This window comes from Talpa europaea (assembly GCF_964194135.1).
Source record: "Talpa europaea genome assembly, chromosome: 3".
Taxonomy (NCBI): domain Eukaryota; kingdom Metazoa; phylum Chordata; class Mammalia; order Eulipotyphla; family Talpidae; genus Talpa; species Talpa europaea.
In genome coordinates this window covers 69655738-69679677 of record NC_140069.1, presented here as the reverse complement: position 1 = coordinate 69679677, position 23940 = coordinate 69655738, and the positions used below count along the sequence as shown (strand labels likewise).

General features: G+C 40.1%; 1 protein-coding gene across 1 annotated transcript in view; it reads left to right on the top strand.

Moving 5' to 3' along the window:
- Nucleotides 1-15405: 15405 nt before the first annotated feature.
- SPIDR (scaffold protein involved in DNA repair) overlaps nt 15406-23940 on the top strand; it is a gene marked incomplete at both ends in the record, with an annotated part of 537674 nt that continues 529139 nt past the window's right edge. Inside the window, 3 exons of the mRNA XM_084230569.1 lie at nt 15406-15438; nt 15622-15777; nt 16431-16497. Of these exons, the coding sequence (XP_084086695.1) occupies nt 15406-15438; nt 15622-15777; nt 16431-16497 (256 nt within the window). The remainder of the gene's footprint in view (nt 15439-15621; nt 15778-16430; nt 16498-23940) is intronic.

Here is a 23940-nt window from a genome sequence, read left to right as displayed (position 1 = left end):
TTCTGTCTTTCCATATTTATCTGTTCTTGAAATTTTATGTAATGGAATCATACAGTCTGTACCCCTTTGTGTCTGGATTAACATAGATTTTCAAGATGCATTCCTGCTCATTTATATTATATCATGCATCAGTACTTTTTTTATCCATTGTATTTGTGTATGTATATATCCTTTAAAGATTCTGACACACAATTCCCATATGTTCAATTTTGTGCCACCAGTTGGTATACAAATCAACTCTATTTTGACATTTTTCTCTTCAAAGATAGCGTCAGATTCTATATGTTAAAGGCTGCCCTCCATTTTAGATACAAATTGCAAGCTTCTGACCTATGTTATAAATCAGAGGTTCTCATGTTCTCATCCTTGGGTTTGATTAATTTACTAGTGTGGCTACAGAACTCAGGAAACTTGTTTACTCACTGGAATACTGATTTATTACAAAAGGTATCAATAGATATGAATTGACAGCCAGATAAAGATAAATGTATGGGGCCTCCCCGGTGGCGCAGCAGTTGAGCACTGGGTTGCGAAGCTGCCTGCAGCCTCTGCAGCGCCGGTTCAATCCCCGGCTGCTGGGTGAGGGTCCCACATGGCGCGCAGACCTCTCCTGGCCCCGCTACTCCCCTCAGCAGTGCACTTCGTCAGTCTGCCTGTTCTGCTCTCCGCTCTGGCTCTGGTGAATTCTCTCACCCTCCCGCGCTTCTGAGTGTACCCAGTGCTTCTATAAATAAATAAATCTTTAAATAAAAAGATATATGTGTATGTATATACACCCCCCCATACACACACACACATACATACATACATACATATATGTTTTGTGAGGTCCCAAAGAAGTTTTTGTCCTCTTGGAATTTGGGGCCCAGCATGGTAGCACATGGAATATTCTGTTTCTCTAGACTGGAATCTCTTCATGTCCATTCCTTTTGGGTTTTTATGGAGGCTTCATCATGCAGACTCTGTTGAATAAATCATTGACTATTGGTGATTGATTCAACCTCTGTGTCTCTCCCAGAAGTTGAGGTGGAACTGAAAGTTCCAACCCTCTAATCATGGTTAGTTCCCCCTGGCAACTAACCTCCATCTGTTGGTGCCTTTTTATAGTTACTTCATCCACATAAACCCAGTTGTGGTGAAAAGGGACCTGTTATGATGAACAAGATATTCTTTTACTTTTATGCCTCTGAAAAGCTGTTCCCATTGCTCTTATCTCTCAGGAAATTCCAAGGTTTTTGGGAGCTGTGAGATAGGAATCATGAATGAATACCAAATATTTATGAAAACACATTCTTATTTAAAAAACTATAAACTATATTTTATCTGTCAAGTGGGCATGTCAGTTTCTACTTTTTGGCTGTTGTGAACTGCTGTGTTTATTCATGTGTAGCCTTTTGTTTTGTTAAAAAACGAAGTTCAACTGAGTAAATTTTAAAAGCTTTATTGGTTTTCCCATAATGTAATTGAACCCTATTAATGTCTCTGTATAACTCTTAAGATTCTGGGACGTGAGTGCGGACATCTACTTATCTCGTGGCTGCCCAAGACAAACATCATATCTCATATATAATTTCTCTTGCTTGTTCAAACCAGCACCTACCAATCTAGAGTTACCTGCCTTCTTCTTTTGTCTTTCCTGCTCTCCAGGTATGAAGTCAGTTTTGAATTCACCCAAAGAATTCCTGAGGTTGTGAACCAATAATGTTTCAGAACTTCATTATCTTTTAAGGCTGAATGATATGCCATTTTATATACATATATACCATATTTTATCTATTCACCTGTCAATGGACATGTGGGTTTTCCACCTTTTGGTTATTGTGAATATTGCTGTTATAAACATTGGTTTGAGTTCCTGGTTTTAGTTTTTTTGGGTAGAAGTAGAATTGCTCAGAAGTAAAAATGCTAGATCCTATGGTAAGTCTGTTTAATTTTTTTTAAGAAAATACTTTTTTCCTCAGTAACTGCATCACTTCATACTTTCAGAAGCAGTCACAGAGCTTCATTATTCCATATATTTGCCAACTAGTTCTTGTCTGCCCCCCCCCCCCCAATTTGTGTATATAAGCCATGGCAGTGGGTGTAAATTGATTACTTCCATTGTGGTTTTGATTTGTGTCTCTTTAATTGGTTAATGATGTTGAACATCTTTTCATATGATTGTTGGTCATTTGTATGCCCTCTTTAGAGAATTTTTATCAGTCTTTTACCCATTTTTAGAAAAGATTTTATTTTTGCATAGAACAACTGTGGGGGGTTAGGCCAGAAGTGTGGGAGGTAATAGGATTCACAAGAGACAGTGGGAAGCAGAACAGGCAGATCTACTGAAATACACAGGTCAGGAAAGCAGCTGGTAAGACAGAAGAGGTCTGCTGCGGGGGAATCCAACTCAGGCCATGGGACTGGGCTATTGCAGTGGTAGCGCTGAGAGTTAACCCCTCAGTCACCAGGGAGGCCCCTACCCATTTTTAAAAATGCCTTGTTGAGTTGTAGGAATTACTAACACATTTGTAATACTAAACTTATTGGATATGTAGTTCATAGATATTTCTCATTAGTATGCACTTTGTCCATAGTATTCTTTAATTGCATAGGTTTTAAATTTTATTCCATTCTTTAATTTCTCTCAGCAGTGTTTTTTAGTTTCTATGTAACTCTTTCACTGTTGTGGTTAAAGTTGTTCCTAAGTATTTTACTCTTTTTGATGCTACTGTAAATGGAATTGCTTTAATTTTCTTTTTGAATTACTCATTGGTAGCATGTAGAAATGATTTTATATGTTTGTCTTTTATACTATAAATTTGCTGAATCTAATAGCTCTAGTAGTATTTTTTTGTATGTTCACGACAGTTTTCTATATATTTGTCATCCATAAAAAGAGATAATTGTATATGTTCTTTTTGAATATATTTGCCTTCTGTTTTTTTTTATTGCCTAGTTGTTCTGGATAGAACTTTTAGTACAGTGTTCAGTAGAAGCAGCTACCCATGTTTTATTCCTAACCTTAGGAGGAAAACTTAGTTTTTCATCAAGAAGTATGATGTTAGCTGTGAGATTTTTTCCTAAGCGCCCTTTTTCATGTTAAGGAAGTTCATTGGTATTCCTAGTTAGTATGTATTTTTATCACAAAAGGGTATTGGATCTTGTCAAATAGTTTCTTTGCATTAGTGAAGACTATAGTATTCACTCACTTGGTTCTATTAATGTGATTTGCAGTTTTATTGCTTGATTTTTGATATAATGCATCACCTGTGTTTGAAATAAATTTCTCTTGGTCATGGTGTATAATCCTCTTACTACAGGCATGGCTCATGTTACTGTGATTTGCTTTATTGTGCTTAGTTACTATATGTTTTACAAATTGAAGGTCTGTGGTAACCCTATCTACATTGAGTAAGACAGTACTAACAGTATTGTCATTTTTCCAACACATGAGTAGCTTTTTTTTTTTTTTTAGCAAGAAAGTATTCTTTAAGTTAATGGACATTGGTTTTTCAGAAATAATGCTATTGCACACTTAATACACTATATTATGGCATAAGCAACATTTATATATACTGGAAAGTGAAAAATTTTGTGAATTGCTGTATTATGACATTTGCTTTATTGTAGTAGTCTGGAACTGAATCCAAAATTTTTTTGAGGTGTACCTTATATATTAGTAAGTTTCATCATATTTTACAAGTCTTTTTTACATTCTGTCATTTTTTTTCCAATTATTTTCACATTCTGCTCTTTTGAACTAGGTAATCTTAGTTGCCCTATTCTCAGGTTCACTGATCCTTTTTTCTTTCTTCAGATCTGCCATCTCCAGTGAATACTTTGTTACAGGTATTATGCTTTTCACCTTTAGAATTTCTGTTTGGTTCATTTTTATAATACCTGTCTATTGATATTATTAATTATTTTAATGTTGATATTTCCTCTTCCAAGTTTTCTGTAGTTCTTTTGCTCAGGTTTCCTGTGGCTCTTTGAGTATGTTTAAGACAGTTGATTTATTGACTTTTTCTCTTTGGGTCAGTATCTGGATTTCATACCATATAGTTTGCTTCTTGTTTCTTTCTGTGTATCTTAAAAAGACAATTGCAGACCAATATCCCTGATAGACATTGATGCAAAAAAAAAAATCAGTAAAATATAAGCAAATTAATTACAACACTATACCACAAGGATTGTATGCCCATGATCAACAGTGTAGCCATCATGATCAAGTGTTACTTATCCCAGGGATGCTAGGATGGTTTAATATACATAAAGAAATGAATGTAATAGATCATAGCATGAAAAGCAGCAATAAAAATCATGATATCAAATGCAGAGGAAACAGTTTGAAAATTCAGCGCCCTTTTGACAAAATCTCTATAAAAGATGAAGGTAGAAATAACCTAATTCAGTATACTAAAGGCTATGTATATATCACAAACCAACAGCTGATATAATTCTAAGTGGTGAAAACCCAAAAGCTTTCCTCATAAGATCTGGGAAGACAAGGATGCCCACTGTCATTACTTCTCTTAAACTTGTAAGATGATTGGTTAGAGCTATCAGACAAACACAGGAAATAAAGAAAATTAAGTGGGAAAAGAAGAAGTGAAACTAATACCACTTGCAGATGATTTATTGTCTAAAAGCTCCTAAGAACTACAGAAAAAATTTGCTGGAAATAACACATGAACCCAACAAAGTGGCATGTTACACAATTAACATACAAACATCCATAGCCCTCTTATGTAAAATGAACAAGAGCAAAAGAAATTTAAGAAATCCACTTGTAATTGCTTCAGAAAGAAATAGAATCAACCTAACAAAGGAGGTAAAACATCTATACAGATCTGTTAGATGTTATTAAAAGACTTAGCAACATAAGGAGATGGAAAGATATCGAATGCTCAGGGATGGGGACAATCAATATAGTCAAAATGGCTACTCTACCTAAAATAATATACAAGTATAATGCAATTCCCATCAAAATACCAGCAAATTTTTAATAAAACTGAACAAATATTATGAAATTCATATGGACCACACAAGGACTGGAATTAGAAAAGCAACCCTTACAATAAAGGAGAGAAATAGAGGCATTCTGTTACTTGATTTCAAACTTTACTATAAAAAATATTAAAACAGTAAGGTATTGGCATACAAATAAATACATGGACCAATGGGACAGAATCTAAAGTCCAGAAATCTGCATATCTTCTAGCACTAAATTATGATAAAGCATCCATGATCATCAAATGGGGAAAGAGCAGTTGTTTCAATAAATGGTGCTAGGAAAATTGGAAAGCTACACATTTAAGAATGAAGTTGGATTACTCACTAATGCCATATAGAGAGAACTCCACATGGATTAAACATATAGATATAAAACCTATAACAACAAAATACATAGAAGAAAACATTGGTGATACACCTCATGATATCAAGAATAAAGATATTTCTGGTGATTATACTTTGATAGCTAGAAAATTATAAACCCATGCAAATAATTGGACTATCTCAAGTTAAAAAGCTAGCAAAAAAATGACAAGACTAGTAATAGATACCTTACAGAATGGGAGAAAATATTCATACAGTGTATAACTGATAAGGGATTAATATCCAGTTATATTCATACAATTCAACTATTAAAAAGTAATCCAATTAATAATGAATTGGCCGCAGATCTGGACGGTTCAGCAGAATGGATATCCAGAAGGTCAAAAGATATATGAAAAAATGTTTCTTCCCACCTCTAATAAAAGATGCAGGTTGAAACTACAATGAGATACCATCTCGTGCCTGTGAAATGGCATATATACAAAAGACCCTAAACAAAATAAGTGTTGGAGAGCATGTGGAGAAAAAACATTCCTATTACACTGTGGGAATGTGATTTGGTATAATCATTATGGAAAGCACTCTTAAAAATCTAAGAAAGGAAATAGCATGCAGCCCAGCATTCCCACTCTGCCTGTATATCCATAGACTATGAAACTATCAACAAAAAACCACATATTCCACAATGTTCATAGCAGCATTACTTTAGTAGCTAGGCCATGGAAACAGCCTAAATGTCCATCCAGGGGTGACTAGATCAAGAGAATGTAGCATATGTACATCATGAATTTTAAAAAAAAGTTATATGCAACGAAACAAGCCAGAATGATAAATATTGGAGATTTACATAGCAGATAAGTCAATAACATAAAACACTTTCAAAAACTAGTGGATGTTAGTAAACACCCTTGAAAGGTTCTGAGGTTAAGAGGTAAAGGAGAGGGAAAGAAATAACAGGACACAAGGCAAGGTGAGGGCAGAGGGGACTTGACATTTTCATTCACCAGTTGTTTAATGAGTACCTAGTGAGTGGGAAATGCTCTGCACTGAGAGCATGAAATAAATTTGACACATGGCTCCCCACCTTCAGGAGCCCTTTTTTAGTGGAAGGAGTAGGATAGGCAGGAAACAGAATGATCCTAGAGGGAGGGATGTAAGGGGAGGCTTTGATGGATGTTCCCTCGAAGAGATGAGCACATATGTGTGACAGAGTTGGAGAGACCAAAGGGCAGGAAGGTAATTTCTTGCAGAGTGCTGTGGGTACAGATGTGTTATGGGAACATGCAGGTTCTCTTGGCAGCAGACTAAATTGGCTGGGGGAGCAAAGAGGAAGGCTGAAAAGTAAGTGTGAAGCAACTGAATCTGAAATATCTGAATTTGGGCTGACTTGGTTAAAACTACATTGTTTTTCAGACTCGAGGGCCACTGAATTATTGCTCCCATTAATGTTGGTAAGTTCCTGGGTGGAAGAGTGTTGACATTCTTAAAATATATGACTTGAACCACCAGATATTAATCAGATAACCAAGAAAGCTTTCCTTTTGCATTTAGTTAGACATCCAGTTTGTTTTCCATATTTATGAAATGAGACCCAAAACAATATTTAGAAATTTTCACTTCTTTCTAAGGGGAGTGGCCCAAAGAAGTATAGTAGCATGTTATTGGGAGTAAAGGTTCTCAGTAAATAAAATAAATAAGCATGATATACATAAATAAATGAGAAGTTGAGTGGTGATAAGGAAAAGTGACCTAGATGAGCTGATGGGAATAGTAAAGTGCTAAAGCTGAGTTTAATCTTTTTTGCATTTTAACTACTTATTTTCTTCTGAAATGTTCTCCATTGAGAACATTTAGTCAATACAGTCAACATTTAGTCAAACATATAGTTAATCCTCATTATTCATTGATTCTGTATTTATGAATTTACCCACTGTCAAATTTTATTTGTAATCCCCAATACATTACTCCTGAATGCTTTTATAGTCATTTTTGGGCATGTGTAGAAATAGGAAAAATTTGAGCCACCTGACATGCATGTTCTCAAGTGGTTTTGAGCAAGGCCTCAATTTGCTTTCTTGTTTTAGCTCTCACACTAAAAAAAATCTTTATCTTGGTCTGTTTATGCTTTATTTTTTTTTAATATTGATTTATTTATGCATACAAGAACTGGGGCACAGGCCAGAGGCGTGGGGGGTGGGATGATCCACCAGAGACAGAGTGGGGAACAGAACAGGCAGATTGACTGAAATACACTGCTAAGGGAAGCAGTGGGTGAGTCAGGAGAGATCTGCTGTGCCATGTGGGTTGCTCCCTGGCTGGGGATCGAACTCGTGCTGCAGTGGCTGCGGATTTCTTTATAGGTTGCATCTTAACCCCTTATGCCACCAGGGAGGCCCTCAATTTTTATGCTCTATATTGGTGATTTTACTTTAAATAGCCAAAAAAAAAGTGCTGAAGTGCTCTGTAGTATCCTTACATGAAGGACAACTGTGATGTGCCTTACAGAGAAAATACATCACTTAGGCATGCTAACTTATGGTGCTGTTGACTATTCTATTAAGGAATCTATACATTTTTAACAGAAAGGCTCATAAAGAGTGAAGAAATACAATCCTTGTATTTATTAGGAACAGTGGCTTAGTATTCACTAGCTTACTGTTAGTAGAGACATTATATAGAACATTGAGTACGACGGACAAATAATGAGATTTCACTTTATTTCTCTCCATTTCTTCCTTTAGTTTTTTTTTTTTTTTCTTTCAGTAATTGTAGTGGCACAAAGGGACAAAGCAGGATCTCTATTATCTTTGCAAATGGGTAAAGGAGAATCCTGGAGCCCTTAGTGGCTTTTCAGGCTTTTATTGAGCTTTTACCAGGTACATGAGAGGCTGGGTGCTGGGGGGTTGGGATGCTGGCAGGCCTTCCAGCCCCTGGCAAGTCTTTACTCTTTCTGGGCTCTCTGGCGTTCTCTCGTGGTCTCTCATTCTTTCTCTCGTTCTTGCTCTGCTCTCTTCTCCTGGTTCCAGTCTTCTTCTTGTTCTTTCTTCTCGTTCTACTAGCATCCCCATGATGCCGCTCTTATAAGCCCAGTCTCAGCCCAGGTGTGCCCACTTATGCATGTCCACACCCCACTCCAGGTGTCTGCCATCAGGTATGCATGTAGGGATCCATCATTAATGCTAATGGCAGGAAGATGGATATGGCTAATAATTTTTCACTTATCCTACAGCCCACTCCTTCAGGGTTTTCCACCATACAATCTATATACAAGTTATGTACAAGTTTTCCCTGGTGAATTATGAACACTGAAGCCATGACCCACAAAAGCAAATAGAATACAACTGAATATAGCAATGCAGCAATACAACAGAACACAAATAAGTGCAGGCAGGGTATCAACCTAGTGGCAAAAGACATGATTATTGGCACCAGCAGATGATCCACTATGTCTGCTGCCGAAGGCACTGCTCATGCTTCCTGGCTTTCTCTGGCTGTGGTCTCGGTCACAAGCCACACACCGCATCCACCCCCAGGATGCACTCATTCTTCGATTGGTGATTCTGTACCCTTTGCGGGTAATCGCCCAACCCTCTGGGTTTCTGTCTGCAGTCATTCCAACACTCTAGCCACCAATGAGACACACAGACCCCTGCACTCAGGCCAACCCTTTGCATATGCACATGGGTGGGGGGGTCCATGGATACAGGCTCCACATACAGCCTCTCTTCGGCTGTGGGCCCCACCACAAGCCACATTCCCCCACCCGTTCCTCCAAGGATGGGTTCCTCAGCTCCTCACCCTCACTCAACAACGCACAGTGACATCACCCACTGGCCTTCTTTAACATACTTAGGCTGCTTAACAGCTGCCCAGGGCCTCCCAGTCTTAGCACCAGGTTTTGCCTTATCTAAGTTGGCTTTTTGATACATCCTCTCTGCCTGGCTGCGGAGAACTTAGAGAGGGCTCTTCCCTCAGCCAGTCGTGGGCTCTTCTCATGCCTGCCCCTTCCTCTGGTCTTTGCCTCTCTGGGCTATGGCCCTACGATTGCTGGGTAGTACATAGGCCGCTTTTGGCCATCAAGGCCCACCAGCCATGCCTTGATTTTCATCTCCTGGGTTATACAAAGAATACCATCCACCCCCAGGCTTCCAAAAACATAACATCAACCTGCCAAAGTTCCTGCCAATCCTTCTGGCAGGATTGTCAGTCCAAGTCCATTGGTTTTTCCTTGCATTAGCACTTGGCAAGCTCCGAATCCTGGTCCTCTTTCTTGTATGATGATTCTGCTGCCTCAGGAGTCGTGGCCTGGTCCTCTCAGGTAGTCTTCTCCTCCACGTGAGGTCTCATCCAGCAGCTCCTGGACCTTGTCCACCTCCTGTAGCATCTTTAGCTTTTCCCTCAGCTCCTGGACTTTGGTCATCACCTGTGCTGCCATGGCACCTCTAGCACTGTCACAGGCTCGCTGTCTGCTACTCCTCAGTCCCTCCTGAGGTCTCTGGAGGGACCATCTACAATGAATCATCATGCTGACTACACCAATTGTAGTGACAGGAGGGGACAAAGCAGTGTAAGGGCAGAACTGGCCACAGTGCAGGTTTTCTGATCCCATGCAGACCGGGTAAAGGAGGAGTCAGAGTCCTCAGTGGTTTTGCAGGTCTTTTATTGGGGTTCAGCGGGTATATGGCAGGCAGGGGTGCTGGCTGGGGGGCTGGGAGGCTGGCAGACCTCCCAGCCCCCAGCAAGTCTTCACTCTATCTGGGCTCTCTGACGTTCTCTGCTTCTGCTTCGGCTTCTCCTTCAGGTGCTGCTGGCGTCCGCCCGTGACGCCGCCCTTAAAAAGCACAGTCTTAGCTCAGCTGAATCCCATCTACCTATGCCCACACCCTACTCCAGGTGCCCGCCATCAGGCATGCATTCAGGACAAGGATCCATCATCTATCCTGATGGCGGAAGGGCAGAAAAGCCTGACATTTTCCTTACCCTACAGTCCACCCCCTCAGGGTTTTCTGCCATATAGTCTATACATATATATACAATTTTCTAAGCAAACAAACAATGCAGCCATGGCCCACAAAAGCAAATACATCAAATATAACAAAATACAACAAAACACAAATAAGTCCAGGCAGGGCACCAACCTAGTGCAAAAGACAATTATTGGTACCAGCAGATGAGCCACCAAATCTGCTGCCGAAGGCACTGCTCATATGAGGGATGGGAATCACTCACAGCATCTACTATATCACACCAGGAGCCGTCAGGCTTCCTGGCCTTCTCTGGCTGTAGTCTCAGCCACAAGGCGCACACAGCATCCACCCCCAGGATGCACTAGCTCTGGGATTGGCAATTTTATTCTGTTGGGGGTAATCACCAACCCTCAGGGTTTCTGTCTGCAGTCGCTCCAACACCTGGGCCTTCACAGCCACCCATGCGACTCGCAGACCCCTGCACTCAAGCCAACCCACTGCACAAGCACATGGGTCAGGATCCAAACTCAGCATTCGGCTTGGGCTCCACCCCAAGCCACATTCCCCACCCGTCCCCCAAGGACGGGTTCCTCAGCTCCTCACCCTCACTCAAGAATGAGCAGGGCATCACCCACAGGTGATTTTACGAGACTCACAGTTCTTCAGCATACTCAGGCTGCTTAACAGCCACTCAGGGCTTCTCAACTTATCATCAGTACCAGCTTTTGCTTTCTTAGTTGGCTTTTCTCCTCCACCTGGCTGCTGGGCATGCACAGGCTGCTTTTGGCCATCTAGGCCCACTGGCCACCCCCAGATTCTCAAAAAAAAAAAAACAACATAACCTGCCCAAGGTCCTCCGCCTTCTGGCGGGATTGTCAGTCCAAGTTTATCAGTCCATGTCCATTGGCCTCTCCCTGCGTCAGCAGCGGCCTGCTGCCTCAGGGGTCATTGCCTGGTCCTTTCCGGTGTCGTTGCCTGGTCCTCTCGGGCATCTCCTCCATGCGAAGTCTCGTCCCACAGCTCCCGGACCGTATCCATCTTCTGTGCCGCCATGGCGCCTCCAGCGTCGTCACAGGCAAACACACAGTCTGTTCTCCTTAGTCCCTCCAGGTCTTCGGAGGGCTCCAATACCCGTCTGCATGGATCTTGCCGACTTACGCCAATTGTAAGGGCCAGACTGGGCACAGTGCAGGTTTTCTGATCCCATGCAAACCGGGTAAAGGAGGAGTCAGAGTCCTCAGTGGTTTTGCACGTCTTTTATTGGGGTTCAGCGGGTATATGGCAGGCAGGGGTGCTGGCTGGGGGGCTGGGAGGCTGGCAGACCTCCCAGCCCCCAGCAGGTCTTCACTCTATCTGGGCTCTCTGACGTTCTCTGCTTCTGCTTCGGCTTCTCCTTCAGGTTGTTCTGCTGCTGCTGCTGCTGCTGCTACTGGTGCTGCTGGCGTCCGCCCGTGACGCCGCCCTTAAAAGCACAGTCTTAGCTCAGCTGAATCCCATCTACCTATGCCCACACCCTACTCCAGGTGCCCGCCATCAGGCATGCATTCAGGACAAGGATCCATCATCTATCCTGATGGCGGAAGGGCAGAAAAGCCTGACATTTTCCTTACCCTACAAGCAGGATCTCTGTGATCCAGGCAGAAGGGTAAAGGAGATTCCTGGAGCCCTTGATGGCTTTTCAGGCTTTTATTGAACTTTTATCAGGTACATGGCAGGCAGGGGTGCTGGGGGGCAGGGAGGCTGGCAGACCTCCCAGCCCCCGGTGAGTCTTTACTCTTTCTGGGCTCTCCGGCATTCTCTTGTGGCCTCTGCTTCTTTGCTGGTTCTGCCCTCCCGCTTATTCTTCTTAAGTAACTGGTCTTAGGGCGTCCCCGTGACACCACCCTTATAGGCCAGTCTCTCAGCCCAGGTGTCCCCACCAACGCATGCTCACACCCTACTCCGGGTGTCCACCATCAGGCACGCATTTAATCTAATGGCGGGAGGTCATAAAAGCCTGACATTCATTTACCCTACAGTTCATCACTGGTTCAAGCAGCCGTGTTGGTTTTTTAGCTGTTTTCATGTTCTCCGCCGTACTCCGCCGTACTCCACCTCACTCCACTGTACTCCCATACTCCACACGGCACCACTCCATACCATGCCATCCTCTGCTGCCCTGGCCTTATATGCCCAATCTCTTGGCTCAGGTGCGCCCACCTATTCATGCCCACACCCTACTCCAGGTGTCCACCATCAGGCATGCATTTAATCTAATGGTGGGATGGTGGAAAAGCCTGATACCTTTTACTTATTCTACAGACTGTCTTTTGACAAAGGTTTCTGTGCATTGAGACACAAATCTTTTCAGAATCAAGTCTACTTTGGGTTTATTTCCAGGTTCTAATTATCTGAAAGTATTGACTGATAACAGGAAGTGTTCTAAATGCCTATTCTGATTCATAGCTTAAAAAGAGGTATTTTTTAAAAATGTAAATTTTTTTTCTGAATTTAATGCATTTAGATTCTAGTCTTCACTTACCAATATTTAGTTTTTGCCATATTATTTCAATTTGTTAGTTATACCTCCAACCAGATAATTTTTTAAATTGTAAAAAGTATTTGACATATACATTAATATAAAGCATTTTGAAATTAATTGAGGTCAGTGTATTCCTACTCTTTGGAATCAGTTTAGGTAAATGAATCTGGCGCTCCTGTTGAATAGGAATAGGGCATTAAATATTATAGGGTAAATGTCAGGCTTTTCTGCCCTCCCTCCATTAGGATTGATGATGGATCCCTGCAGTCCTGAATGCATGCCTGATGGTGGGCACCTGGAGTAGGGTGTGGGCATGCATAGGTGGGTACACCTGGACTGAGACTGTTTTAAAAGGGCAGCATCAGCGAAACGGAAGCACTTGGAGTAGGGAGTGGGCATGCATAGGTGGGCACACCTGGGCTGAGACTGGGCTTATAAGGGTGGCATCACAGGGATGCCAGAAGAGCAACAACAGAATGAGAGTAGAACCAGCAGAGAAGGAGAGACCACAAGAGAATGCCAGAGAGCCCAGAAAGAGTGAAGATTCGCCGGGGGCTGGAATGCCTGCCAGCCTCTTGCCCCCTTTCCCTCCCCTGCCTGCCTTGTACCTGGTAAAAGCTCAATAAAAGCCTGAAAAGCCACCAAAGGCTCCAGGACTCTCCTTTACCCATCTGCCTGGATCATAGAGAATCTGATCTATGCCTTCCTGCCACTACACCTCACCATTCTTGAAGTACCACTTGTTCTTCCTCTTCCCGGGTAAAAGGCCAGAATTTCTATCAGAGCTACTGAAACTATTCCCGGTTTTCCGGCCATTATAGCCTGAAAGAGAAAGTGAAGACCCAGAGCTGGATACCTTGCTGAGCTGTGAGTGTGGCTGTTTGTCGGGGCATTGGACTGCTGCAGCTACTGTTTTGAGTGTTGTGTGTCTGGTGCTGTGCAGGGGCATCAGACAGCTTATCTTCTGTTGTCTTCCTGAGTTGGAACCTGGCTTATAGTTTGGCAGCCATATGCAGGTTGACAGTGGCAGAAAGATGCCATCTTGGGCATATGGCCTATTGTTTGGGAGAGGAGCTGTGCGGGGAAGACGCCACCTTAGCTGCTTTTTGTTTAGGATTGAAAACACTGGATACTGCTTCAGGTGAGGTAGAGGGCCCTTTTTGGCCTCAGTAACTCTTTGTTTATCCCTAGTTTGTTAAATAAATCCCATTGTTGTTTTCTGGGCCTGAGTAGTCTTGCCATTGTGTGCACAGGTGAAGGACTCAGACAGTGACCTGTGAACTATTTGGACAGTGTCCTTGGCCAGTTTTAGTGCCCCTTGCTGCCCTGTATCAATATTAATGGTAGTTGGACTTGGGAAAGACAGTGTACTTTCAGTAGTGTTACAGCAATTGTTTGATTTGAATAAACAGTAGAGTCAGAGCAATACCTAAAGCAGCAGTCCTAGTTAAAGTTTGAATACCTGCCTTAGTGGTACACAACCTCTTGCTGGATGCTGGTTACATAGAGAACTGTGGGCTCAAGGCAGGCTTAAGCAAGGTTGAGAGATGTTATTTCTGGTTACATGATAACTTATAGTACTTCACTTTAATTCGATTCCCAATGCAAATCTAAAATTTACCTTAAAATAAAATGCAGGTTTAAAAACTTATGAAATGAATGCATGTCTGTTATAGACATTAAAAAAAAAAAAAACTTGGAGAAAACTAATTGTTATTGTAAACTCCCGGGCTCATTTTCTTTGTTTGAATATTTAAGTATGTTATTTCACTTTGTTCTGTCTTAGAGCATTGCCATTAACATGTGATGTAAAGTAATTCTTTTTCACTTATAGGTCGTTTGTCTTCTTTTTCTAGATGCTCGAAGGATTTTTTAGAAAATCTGTTAAACGAGGCTATGTCTTGGTTTTGATTGCTTCTAGGTTGATACTCTCAAGTATGTGATGTGCTTAAATTGGGCTTTTCCTTTTTTTTTTTTCTAATTTGAGGAAGGCATTCTGAAGTTGTAGATTTTCTGTCCCAGTGCTTGACTTTCTTTTTCAAGGATTTGTATTATCTGTGTAGTAGATCTAGAGACAGAGACATGATCGCTCTATGTCTCTTGAATCCTCTTATTTTTTATTCATTGGTGGTATTTTCCACCTTATTACTTCTTGAGTAGTCCTGTTTAAATTTTATCCTACTTACGTTGTATCACTTAAGTTCTGAGTTTTGTAATATGAATGTTTTGTCTTGCTTTGAAATAGGAGGTTACAGTTTTATGTTTATGTGTTTGGTGGACTTTATGTGTTGGGGTGTTATTCTGTTCCTTTTTGTTGTTTCCTGATAAGAATTTTGTATGGCATTTGATTTTGATCCTTTTCAGTAGCCTATTTTTAGAATAAGGCTGTGTTAAAGATAGCTTTTATAACTTCTGTTGTTTTCTGGTAGTTTGTGAAAATAGTACTATTTTGTCCTCACCCCTTTTTAGGCACCAGTTTCACATCACCTGCTACACTTCTAGTAAATAGAAGAGTCTCTTTGTGCCTAGGTTCTCTGTGCTCTCTGGCTTCTCAGCATCTTTCCTTTCAGATGGAATTCCATGAAGGAATTTGAAGGGATGGTTTTGTGCTCTCTCCACTTGCATTTTGGGGTTTGGTGAATAGTGTTAAGTGCTACTGGCTTTGCTTTCTTTCTTTAAATGGGGATTCAGACATTTAAAAGCTATGTCTTCACCACTGCCATTTTGGGGTTTCTATATTGTTAAGCATCAGCCTAATGTTTATTTAATGGAGCTGTTTTTTTTTTTTTTTTGTCTTCAATCCTATCTCTACAGAGGAAAAAAAATTGGAATACAGAACACATATACTTTCCAGGAGAGAGTCCACTTCAGTTCAGAAGAACAGGTCTTAGGACAGTGGGGGCAGCTGCTTCCCTCTCTGAAGCATGGCTCAGGTGTGGAGAAGGATTTCAGGACACTTATATGAGTCAGGTAAAGTAGTTGTAATATTGTTTTCCCTGAATACTGAAGGATAAATTCTCGATTCCTGAGTGTGCAGGCCATTGTAACTATTTCTTTGAAATTCCCTTTCTTATTTTCTTACAGTTCATTTTAATTGGTAAATTACTTTTTTCCCTTACACTTATATACCTTTAATCAGGATTTGGCAACTCACAAAACCATTGTGCATCCAACTCTTAACAAGAAGTATGTTTATGAAATGCTTGTATAATCTTTTAGCAATGATATATACTTAATTTTTTTTGAGATTTATTGATTTATACATATAAGAACTGGGGAACTGGGGTATGAGCCAGAGGTACGGGGCGGGGGGTAGAGAGGATTCACCAGAGACAGAGTAGGGAGCAGAACAGGCAGACAGATTGAATTACACTGCTGAGGGGAGCAGCGGGAGAGACAGGAGAGGTCTGCTGCGCCATGTAGGTTTCTCCCCAGCTGGCCAGCTGGGATTGAACCTGCGCTGCAGAGGCTGTGGACAGCTTCACAGCGCCGCGCTCAACTACCTGTGCCACCAGGGAGGCCCGGTTTTTAATATTTTATGAAATAATTGATTTTAGCCCTGTCACATAAATTACTGCATCACCATCATAATCTTCTTAATAATTATTATTTTCTGCTTGCAGTCATTAATAACTAAAAGGAAGACTGCTACAGGAAAGCACCTTGAATTATCCCCTAAACCCAAGAAAGGTAATTTTTTGTTGATTCTTGTTAGAAAATATATGACTATTATATTTTTCTTTGATTTATTTGTTTGTATGTTATTTACATAGTTTACAGAGATAAGTCATTGTAAAAAGTATCAAGACAATGTAAAAGTATAATAAATATATTACATATTTTTAGACTTGAGATATAGAAATCCATCTCATCACTGTCTACACCACTTTTCCTACCTTCTATAAGTAATATTTTTTATGTGTTCTTTCACAACTCCCTATTATAAACAGAACCCAGTAGGTTAGCTTGGGTTTATAAATCCAGGGTATTAAAAAAAATCTGACTTGTGAAGTAAAATTGTGACTTATGACGTAAGGACTGTACTATTTTAGGCATTGATATTATTCTTGGTGAATTACCTAGGGAAGACCTTCAGTTTCATGTAGTAGGAAACACTAAAGTGTTTGAACAAATGGGGTTGAATTTGTCTCCTGCAACAAGAAGTCCAAGAGCCCAGACTTGAGTTCTGCAGCCTTAGTGCAGGATTTACTCTTGTAGTCAGGAGGAAGAAACTAATTTCTCCAGGCCCAATTCTTGGGATGAACATAGGCTCTGAGGAGTTTCTTCAAGTGGCTGTTTCCTCTGGGAAGAATTGCCCACCCTAAGACCTCTGCATTTGGCCAGAACCTGTTATATAGGATCACCTCCACTTAAGAGAATTAAGTGAAGTTAAAGATTTTAACTCATGTGTAAAAAGGGGTTTTGTTAGTTAAAAAGTAGAGGTGTGGACATCAGGAAGCTGCTGGCTCTGCTGCCACATTCTATTTACACTGTGTGGGTGGATGGGCAGGAAGATAAGGGCTTTAGACTTCAGGGTTCTTGTCTGTCCCCAGGCAATGGTTTTGGGAAAGCAAAGTAACTACTCTTCAATTTCAATCTGCATCTGGAAAATGGGCATAAGAATGTATTCCTCACTGGGTTATTAAGAGCTAAAAGAAAAAACAAGTAATACCTATATTTAGTAATTCTTATATTTAGAATGTAAGTATAAAGTACTGAAAAATAATTATACTTTTTTAAATAACAGTCTTCTGATGGAATTGCAGACTATGATTTTAAATTTAATTCAGATTTCTTAACTGTTATGATTTGGAGAAAACAGTAGTTTCATTTACAAATCTTTTTGAAGATTTTTTTTAAATTTTATTTTTATATTCCCCATACAATTGCAATGCCCTTATTTTGACCCCATTCCCTCCTTTCCCCACCCTCATCCCCCATAGTGTGTCTCTGGTTCATAGTTGTTTGTTGATTTTGATTTTTTCTTTCTTATAATTATTCTTTTTCCTGGTCCCTTATTTAGGTTTTCTAGATTCCTGCTATGAGTGAGACCATCCAGTATTTTTCTTTTTCTTTCTGGCTTATTTCGCTGAGCATGATCCCTTCCAGCTCCATGCATGTTGCTGCAGATTGCATGTGTTTATCTTTTTTGAATGCTGAGTAATATTCTATTGTGTATGTATCTTCTTTATCCAGTCATCTATTTTTGGGCATTTGGGTTGTTTCCAAAGCTTAGCTGTTGTAAACTGTGCTGCTATAAACATAGGGGTGCAGGTGCTCTTTAGAATCAATGTTTCTGTGTCCTTTGGGTAAATACCTAGGAGTGGAATTGCTGGATCATATGGAAGCTCTATCTTTAGTAGGTTGAGGAATCTCCACACAGCTTTCCATTGTGGTTGGACCAGTTTGCACTCCCACCAGCAGTGCAGGAGAGTTCCTTTTTCTCCACATCCTCCCCAACATTTGTTGTTGCTAGTTTTTTTTTTTTAATATGTGCCATTCTCACTGGTGTGAGGTGGTATCTCATTGTAGTTTTGATTTGCATTTCCCTGATTGCAAGTTGTGTTGAACATTTTTTCATATGCCTGTTGGCCATTTGCCTTTCCTCTTTGGAGAAGTTTCTTTTTAGCTCTTCTACCCATTTTTTGACTGGATTATTTTCTTTGTTTTTGTTGAATCTTGTCAGCTCTTTATAGATTTTTGTGATCAGTCCTTTATCATTAATGTTGTGTGCAAAAATTTTCTCCCATTCAGTGGGGTTTCTCTTTGTTTTGGTTATTGTCTCTTTTGCTGTGCAGAAGCTCTAATTTGATGTAGTCCCAGCTGTTTATCTTTGCCTTCACTATCATGCTTTGGGCAATGTGTCTGTAAAGATGTCTTTGAGGTGCATGACATGTAGTGTTTCACCTATGTTTCCTTCTGTATATTTTATGGTTTCAGGTCTTATGTCTAGTTCTTTAATCCATTTTGAGTTGGTATTTGTGCATGGTGTGAGGTTGTAGTCAAGTTTCATTCTTTTGCATGTAGCGACCCAGTTTTCCCAGCACCATATATTGAACAAAATTTCTTTGCTCCAGTGCATATTCTTTGCTCCTTTGTCAAAGATTAGTTGACCATAAATCTGTGGGTTTATTTCTGGGTTTTCTATTCGGTTTCATTGGTCCATGTGTCTGTTCTGGTTCCAATACCATGCAGTTTTGATGATTATGGCTTTGTAGTATAGTTTGAAATCTGGGTGAGTGAAGCCTCTATTCCCTTTTTTGTTTTTCAGGAGGGTTTTGGCTATTTGGGGTTTTTGGTGGCTCCATATGAATTTCATCAATATTTTTTCTATTTCTTTGAAGAATGACATTGAAATTTGAATTAGAATAGCATTGAATCTGTAGATTGCTTTTGGTAGGATAGCCATTTTGATAATGTTAATACTTCCGATCCTTGAGTAGGGGATGTCTTTCTGTGTCTTTGTGTCTACTTCTATTTATTTTAACATTGTTTTATAGTTTTCTCTTTTTTTTTATAATGCACATTTTTTATTTTATTTTATTTGTTTTGATTTATTTATTTATTTATACAAGCACTGGGTACAGTCAGAAGTGTGGAGGGTGAGAGAATTCACCAGAGCCAGAGCTGGGAGCAGAGCAGGCAGAAGGACCGAAGTCCACTGCTGAGGGGAGCAGCGGGCGGCAGGAGAGGTCTGCGCGCCATCCTGGACCCTCCTCCAGTGGCCGGGGAGCAGCTGGGGATCGAACCGGCGCTGCAGCGGCTGTGGGCAGCTTCGCAACCCAGCACTCAACCGCTGTGCCACTGGGGAGGCCCTATAGTTTTCCTTGTATAGGTTTTCCTTTACTTTTGTTAGGTTTATTCCCAGTTATTTGATTATTTTTGTTTCAGTAATAAAAGGAATGGTTTTCTTGATTTCTTCTTCTTTAGATTTAGTGTTTGTGTATAGGAAGGCTACTGATTTTTGTGCATTGATTTTGTATCTTGCCACTTTACTGTACTGATTGATTTGTTTGTTTTTCTGTGGAGTGTTTGGGGTTCTCTATGCATATTATCATATCATCTGCAAATAGTGATAGTTTGACTTCTTCCTTGCCTATTTGGATTCCTTGTATGTCTTTCTCTTGTGTTATTGCTCTGGCTAGGACTTCCAGTATTATGTTGAAAAGCAGTCGTGAGAGTGGACACCCTTGTCTTGTTCCAGATCTTAACGGGAATGCTTTCAGCTTTTCACCATTGAGAATGATATTGGCTGTGAGCTTGTCATAGATAGCCTTTATGGTGTTGAGGTATGTTCCTTGTATTCCGAGAATTTCAAGGGCCTTTATCATAAATGGGTGTTGTACTTTGTCAAATGCTTTCTCAGCATCTATGGATATTATCATATGGCTTTTATATTTCTTTTTGTTGATGTGTTGGATGACATTGATTGATTTTCGGGTGTTGAACCATCCTTGTATCCCTGGAATAAATCCTACTTGGTCGTGGTGAATTATCTTATGGATGCATTGCTGTTAGCAAGGATTTTGTTGAGGATTTTTGCATCAGTGTTCATTAGGGAGATTGGCCTGTAGTTTTCTTTTTTTGTGCAGTCTTTGTTGGATTTTGGTATTAGTATAATGTTGGCTTCATAGAACGTATTTGGTAGTATTCCTTCTTTTTCAATTATTTGAAAGAGTTTGTGTAGGATAGGCACTCATTCACTGCTGAACGTTTGGGAGAATTCATTTGTGAAGCCGTCTGGGCCTGGGCTTTTATTTTTGGGGAGTTCTTTGATTACTGCTTCAATTTCGCTGCTTGTAATTGGTCTGTTTAGTTGTTCTATTTCTTCTTTGTCCAGCTTTGGGTGATTATATTGTTCTAGGAAGAATTTGTCCATCTCTTCTAGGTTGTTGAATTTGTTTACATTTAAGTGTTCGTAGTAATCTCTGATTATTCTTTTGATTTCTGCTGAGTCTGTTGTGATTCTCCTCTTTCATTTATAATCCTATTTATATGTGTTTTCTCCCATTTCTTCTTTGTGAGCCTTGCTAGAGGTTTGTCTATTTTGTTTATTTTTTCAAAGAACCAACTTTTGGTTTCATTGATCTTTTGGATTGTTTTTTAATTTCTTTTTTTTTTAATATTAAATTTTATTTTTATATTCCCCCATACAATTGCAAACGCCCCATTCTGACCCCAATCCTTCCCCTCCCGCCCCCCACCCCCCAAAAAGTGTCTCTGGTTCATAGTTTTTTGTTGATTTTAATTTTCACTTTCTTATATTCATTTTCCTGGTCCCTTATTTAAGTTTTCTAGATTTCTGCTATGAGTGAGACCATCCGGTATTTTTCTTTTTCTTTTTGGCTTATTTCGCTGAGCATGATCCCTTCCAGCGCCATCCATGTTGCTGCAAATTGCATGTGTTTATCTTTTTTGAATGCTGAGTAATATTCCATGGTATATATGTACCACATCTTCTTGATCCAGTCATCTATTTTTGGGCATTTGGGCTGTTTCCAAAGCTTAGCTATTGTAAACAGTGCTGCTATAAACATAGGGGTGCAGGTGCTCTTTGGAATTGATGTTTCTGTGTCCTTTGGGTAAATACCTAGGAGTGGAATTGCTGGATCATATGGAAGCTCTATGTTTAGTAGGTCCAGAAATCTCCACACAGCTCTCCATAGTGGTTGGACCAGTTTGCACTCCCACCAACAGTGCAGAAGAGTTCCTTTTTCTCCACACCCTCGCCAACATTTGTTGTTGCTAGTTTTTTTAATATGTGCCATTCTCACTGGTGTGAGATGGTATCTCATGGTAGTTTTGATTTGCATTTCCCTGATGACAAGTGATGTTGAACATTTTTTCATATGTCTGTTGGCCATTTGCATTTCCTCTTCAGAGAAGTTTCTTTTTAGCTCTTCTGCCCATTTTTTGACTGGATTATTTTCTTTGTTGCTGCTGAGTCTCATCAGCTCTTTGCAGATTTTTTGTGATCAGTCCTTTATCATTAGTGTTGGGTGCAAAAATGTTCTCCCAGTTGGTGGGGTTTCTCTTTGTTTTTGTTATTGTCTCTTTTGCTGTGCAGAAGCTCTTTAATTTGATGTAGTCCCAGCTGTTTATCTTTGTCTTCACTATCACTGCTTTGGGTGATGTGTCTGTCCACTAATACCAAAACCGAATAAGGACAACACAAAAAAGGAAAACTATAGGCCAATCTCCCTAATGAACACTGATGCAAAAATCCTCAATAAAATTTTAGCTATCAGAATCCAGCAATGTATCCATAAGATAATTCACCACGACCAAGTTGGATTCATTCCAGGGGCACAAGGATTGTTTAACACCCGAAAATCAATCAACATTATCCAACACATCAACAAAAAGAAATATAAAAACCATATGATAATATCCATAGATGCTGAGAAAGCTTTCGACAAAGTGCAACACCCATTCATGATAAAAGCCCTTGAAATTCTTGGGATACAAGGAACATACCTCAACATCATAAAGGCCATCTATGACAAGCCAACAGCCAGTATCATTCTCAATGGTGAAAAGCTGAAAGCAATTCCATTAAGATCTGGAACAAGACAAGGATGTCCACTCTCACCACTGCTTTTCAACATAATACTGGAAGTCCTAGCCAGAGCAATAAGACAAGAGAAAGACATCCAAGGAATCCAAATAGGAAAAGAAGAAGTCAAACTATCACTATTTGCAGATGATATGATAATATACATAGAGAACCCCAAAATCTCCACAGAAAAACTAATTCAACTCATCAATCAATTCAGTCAAGTGGCAGGATACAAAATCAACACACAAAAGTCAGTAGCCTTCCTATACACAAACAATAAATCTGAAGAAGAAGAAATCAAAAAAACCACCCCTTTTATTATCGAAACAAAAAAAATCAAATATTTGGGAATAAATCTAACAAAAGAGGTAAAGGACCTATACAAAGAAAACTATAAAACACTGTTAAAAGAAATAGAAGAAGACACAAAGAAATGGAAAGACATCCCCTGCTCATGGATTGGAAGAATAAACATTATTAAAATGGCCATCCTACCAAAAGCAATATACAGATTCAGTGCTATTCCAATCAAAATCTCAATGGCATTCTTCAAAGAAATAGAACAATTATTGATGAAATTCATATGGAATCACCAAAAACCCCGAATAGCCAAAGCTCTACTGAAAAAAAAAAGAAGGAAATGGAGGCATCACACTCCCAGACTTCAAACTATACTACAAAGCCATAATCACCAAAACTGCATGGTATTGGAACAAGAACAGATATACAGACCAATGGAATCGAATAGAAAATCCAGAAATAAACCCACAGATTTATGGTCAACTAATCTTGGACAAAGGAGCAAAGACTATGCATTGGAGCAAAGAAAGTTTGTTCAATAAATGGTGCTGGGAAAACTGGATCGCTACATGCAAAAGAATGAAGCTTGACCACTACCTCACACCATACACAAAAATCAACTCAAAATGGATTAAAGAACTAGACTTAAGACCTGAAACCATAAAATACATAGAAGGAAATATAGGCGAAACACTACGGGATTTGTTTTTTAATTTCTAATTCATTTATTTCTGCTTTGATTTTTATTATTTCCTTTCTTCTGCTGGCTTTGGGGTTTTTTGGTTGTTCTTTTTCTAGTTCTTTGAGATGTGAGATTAGGTTGTTTCTGTGAGTTCTTTCTTGTTTGTTGATGTTGTTATAGGACAGGTAGAGGGGTAGCCCAAACCCCGCAAACCTGCCTATTTTAAATGGGTTCTGCCATCCGCCGCATCAACACAAAACACATGAGACTAATGGGAAGGATCTTTAATAAAACTAGGAAACAATACAGGTAAGGCAAAGAGTCTAGTTTCTAAATGAAGCACCCAAAGTTACCCGTCCCCTCGTGGGTAAAAGTCCATCCATATGGGATCGGCCCAGAACAAGGCCCCAAAGCCTGCTACAAGTCTAAAGCATCTTCCAGTGGGGACCCACAGCAAAGGGTCACAAACAACCGGACAAGCCCGGAAGGAAAAGAGCAAAATCAACATCAAGATAAAAGCTGCCATTGTCACCTCCCCACGGGTCTCACCCACATCTGTGTCACCCAGTCCACGACCAAAAGACAAGCACAG